The sequence below is a fragment of the Trichogramma pretiosum genome, unplaced genomic scaffold (genome assembly GCF_000599845.2).
Source record: "Trichogramma pretiosum strain Unisexual culture from Peru unplaced genomic scaffold, Tpre_2.0 scaffold182, whole genome shotgun sequence".
NCBI lineage: Eukaryota > Metazoa > Arthropoda > Insecta > Hymenoptera > Trichogrammatidae > Trichogramma > Trichogramma pretiosum.
The window spans coordinates 1-4,324 of record NW_019641623.1 but is presented as its reverse complement, the minus strand read 5'-3'; the positions used below and the strand labels follow the sequence as shown (position 1 = coordinate 4,324).

At 46.2% G+C, this 4,324-nt stretch overlaps 1 protein-coding gene across 1 annotated transcript; it reads right to left on the bottom strand.

Annotated features, from left to right (window-relative positions):
* Positions 1–508: 508 nt before the first annotated feature.
* Positions 509–2,967, bottom strand: LOC111693661. Its single transcript, XM_023458995.1, has 2 exons — positions 2,053–2,967; positions 509–1,870 (listed from the first exon to the last, which is right to left on the bottom strand). Exons 1-2 carry the CDS (start codon positions 2,965–2,967, stop codon positions 509–511), a joined length of 2,277 nt encoding a protein of 758 aa, XP_023314763.1.
* Positions 2,968–4,324: the final 1,357 nt, after the last annotated feature.

Below are 4,324 nucleotides of genomic sequence, written 5' to 3'. Positions count from 1 at the left end.
AAGTCTTCAAGAGTTCATCGCTGTCTTGAGATTTCGATAATTCTTCGTAATTCAAAGTGGATTCGATTGCTGCCACGCATTCAATGCGAGAGAGAGGGTCCGCGACGATGTTGTCTGAACCAGCAATATATTCTATATCTGTGGTGAACTGCGATATGAATGATAACTGATTCAATTGGATCGGTGGTAATTTTTCTTTCTTGAGCGTGAATGCGTGGGTGAGTGGCTTATGATCTGTATAAATCTTGAACGAATATCCTTCCAAAATATGCCGAAAGTGTTGAACTGCTTCGTACACTGCCAAAAGTTCACGATAATATGCAGGCCAACTGCATTCTTTCAAAGGCAATTTCTTGGAAAAGAACGCCAAGGGGCGCCACCCGTGGTCGACAAATTGCTGCAAGCATGCGCCGACAGCTACGCCTGATGCGTCGGTAAAAAGGCCCAAGGGCGCTCCGACACGAGGATGAGCGAGTACCGCGTGAGAGATGATGCCCTCCTTGCAACGCTAAAAACTTTCTTCAAGCTGCGGTGACCAAGGCACCGGCTGAGAGCCTTTCAACTGAGGATTGCTAAGCGCATCGTGGAGAGGTGCTTCGAGTTCAGACGCGTGAGGAATGAAACGACGATAGAAATCGAACTTCCCGATGAAACGACGCAAACCTTGAGCCGTCTTGGGTAGAGGGTAGTCGACGATTGCTTGAATACGCTCAGCAGGGGGACGAATACCATCAGTTGATACTGTGTAGCCCAAAAATTGAACGGAGTCGAGACCAAACTTGCATTTATCAGCATTGAGAACGAGGCCGTATTCGTGTAAACGTGCAAATAACTGACGAAGATGCTGCTTGTGCTCTTCTTTGCTTCGCGAATACACAAGAATATCGTCGATATACACGTAGCAAAAGGGAAGCCCACGAGTCACTTCATCCATGAAGCGTTGGAAAGTTTGACCTGCATTTTTTAATCCAAAAGTCATAAAAGGAAATTCATACAAGCCAAAAGGTGTCGTGATTGCTGTTTTACAGATGTCATCCAGGTGTACAGGGATCTGTTGGTACGCCTTTACCAAGTCAATCGTAGAGAAAATCACACAGCCGTCGATGTCATTTGAAAAATCGTGGATATGCCTGACAGGGTAACGATCGGGTAGAGTGCGGCTGTTGAGGGAACGAAAATCACCGCAGGGTCTCCAATTATTAGCGCCTTTCCGTGCCAAATGCAGGGGCGATGACCAAGGGCTCTCCGATGGACGGCAAACACCAAGTTGTAGCATTTGATCAAATTCGTCCTTTGCGATCTTGAATTTTTCAAGAGCGAGACGACGAGGACGACAAGAAACAGACGGCCCTGGAGACGTGCGGATATGGTGCACTGTATCGTGTTTGATCGGTCGAGGCCAAACTGGTGGACGAGTGAGAGCAGGGTTATCGGCAATGATGTCGGAGAAATCGTGAGACTTCACGATCGCTTTTACACTGCATTCCATAGACGGGCACAGGTGCCCAATGGCATTGAGACCAGTCGACATATCGATTAAAAGCTTATCGCGGCAATCCGGAAGCAGATGATAATGAGCCAAAAAATCGGATCCGAGGATCGGTGATGATACGTCAGCTACGATGAATTTCCACATGAAATCTCTTCTGAGACCTAGGTTGAGTTTCAGATTTATGTATCCATAGGTCTTGATGACGCTGTTGTTGGCTGCACTGAGTTGGAGGTCCGCGACAGCATGACGGTAACGAAGAAAACGCTTCGGAAAACAGCATAAATCCGAGCCAGTGTCGACGAGGAACTGTTTCTTGGTGTAGTGATCGTCAACGAATAAGCGGCTGCTGGACGAAGGACAGTCAGTCGCCGCTACTGACTGTTTTTGCCATTTTTTACATCGCATAAACATTTCTCGGCGTCATCTCCGAAACGACGACAGTACCAGCACAAATCCTTCTGATTCTCCGCTGAACAACGGAAATTTCGGCGAAAACTTTGAGAGCGACTGCGACTACGAGCTCGCAGCTTCTCACGATGACGAAAACGAAGAGGGCTCACCTCCAGAGTTAGCTGTTTAATAGCGTCAATAAGCGAATCATTCGTGAGGCTTACTTGCTCAGAATCATGTTCAACTGCATGCACGGAGAAAAGCGGCGAGATTTCCACGATTTTATCCGCCAAGTCTGAAAGCTGCTCCAACGAAAGCTCAGGTCGAGTTGTTAACACAGTTTGGACGTGCGGGGGTAGTCGTCTCAGCCACAAATGACGTAGGAGATTCGGTTGCAACGGCGTTGGACCAGCCAGCGATTTCAGGTGTCGCAAAAATTGTGATGGCTTACGATCACCGAGCTCTTCGTCGTGCAGTAGCTGACGGACGCGCTGCTCTTCCGATGATGACAGTCGATCGATCAACTGCTGTCGTAGATGCGTGTACGACTCAATGACCGGCGGGTTGGTTATAATGTCCTCGACTTCTGCAGCAGCACGGCCGTCGAGTTGCGAGATGACATGATAATATTTCGTCAGCTCCGTGGTGATGTTGTCGAGAGCGAACTGCGCTTCTGCTTGCGCAAACCAGACAGCCGGCTTGTCTAACCAAAAGGTTGGCAAACGCACTGCTACACGGTGAACCTGAGGCGCTCCAAATCCAACGGCACCAAGATCAGCCAGCGGAAAATTTTGTTGCGGTTGAAGTCGTGGAAGGGCTCCTCCCGCTGCCAATCCTCCTGCTGCTGCCAAGCCTTCTACTGCTGCCAAGCCTCCTGCTGCTGCCGAACCTCCTGCTGATGCCAAATCCCCTGCGACGATGTCCAAAGCTTGCTGCTGCTCGAGGCGTTGCTGCTCGAGGCGTTGTTGTTCGAGGCGTTGTTGTTCGAGGCGTTGTTGTTCGAGGCGTTGTTGTTCGAGGCATTGCTGCTCGAGCTGTCGTTGCGCGTAGCGCTGATCGCGATCGTTGTCGCGGTCCAGGACCATGGCGAATAATAAATAAAATCAACGTATAATCATTATCAGGTCGGGGTAACCAAATTTGTAGCTACGTGTAATAACGACAAATATTGTTAAAGGTTTGAAAGAGCTTTTTATTGAGTTCCTCTCGGTGTGGAAGTCGTAACGTAAATAACTCGGGGAGAGGAATTTATTTATCTCCCGAGCGACGACAAAACAAAAGGCAATGTATAATCAATAGGAATATCGGATTGTACATGCAAGAACGACTTGAAGTGCGTCGCCGCAGATATAAGTCGAAATGAGCCTCAACAAGGTCAAAAAAGCGGCCTTCAAGCACCACCGATACTTGCCAATTTCACCTCAAAATAGTCATTATTTACGGAGATATGAGGGAAAATAACTTTTCATGTACATTATTTGCAATATCTCGCTAACTACTTGACCAAATCGGATGGAATTAAGCTTAAAAGATTCGTTTTGATGCGTACTTTCTATATTTTCCACAAACAGCTCGATATCATTGTTACAGTCTACGACGTAACCTTTCTCAATGAAAAAGAAATTATTAAAACTGCGAGAAGCAGCTAGCGAGCTGCTACGCATGAATTACAATTTAATGTATCTCACGTATCTCCTATGCATAACTTCATTAACACACACACGACAGAAAGTAACATCATTTCGGGCACGCGTAGCCAGCGTAAACAATGCCGAATTGAGCGGCCTAAAATCCATTACCTATTTATTAGTCCGCTGCTAAACTCTTGCGAAAATATAATTCGCACGGCAAAGAAATGAACACGCGCGGCCGCGAGTGTGAATGAATATCTGAGAAAAGCTGTAAAACTGCGGTGACCGCGACTTCACGACTTTCGGGAAGAACGCGGGTCCAGGTCTGCTAATATACACGCGCGTGCAAGATATGTGTCAATTATTGCCCCATATCGAGCTCGCTACATACGTTGCAATCGCTGAAGCGGGGGCAACTTTAGGTGTATATAAGCCACAGTAAAAGAGAATCAGTCCTCCTTCATATCTACGAAATCATACACTACGTATCGATTCTAGTGTCAACGCGACTTAATCGAAGTTTATAAAATATATTTAATATTGTACATGCATTGTATGCATATCATTCGAGTAGCTTCATAAGTGTAACTTTGTAAATCATTTGTATTGTTTTGTGTGTGCAATCATCGACAATTCCGAATAAATACATGTAAGTTTATTATCATATTTCTGACTTTATACTTCATTCCACGCTACCCCTACGCAACAAGCGACTACAACTATTTAAAAGGTTTCTTGTTATAATTCCGACTACGGAGTACGTAACATCATGACGAATTGACCGAGATATGAGTGAATATCTTGTTTCATA

What these genes read in the sequence shown, in the direction of transcription:
- LOC111693661 (XM_023458995.1), bottom strand. Translation starts at nt 2,967, where the DNA reads ATGGTCCTGGACCGCGACAACGATCGCGATCAGCGCTACGCGCAACGA. An exon ending in TTAAACAGCTAACTCTGGAG is followed by an intron (nt 1,871 to 2,052) that starts GTGAGCCCTCTT and finishes TGGCAAAAACAG; the next exon opens with TCAGTAGCGGCGACTGACTG.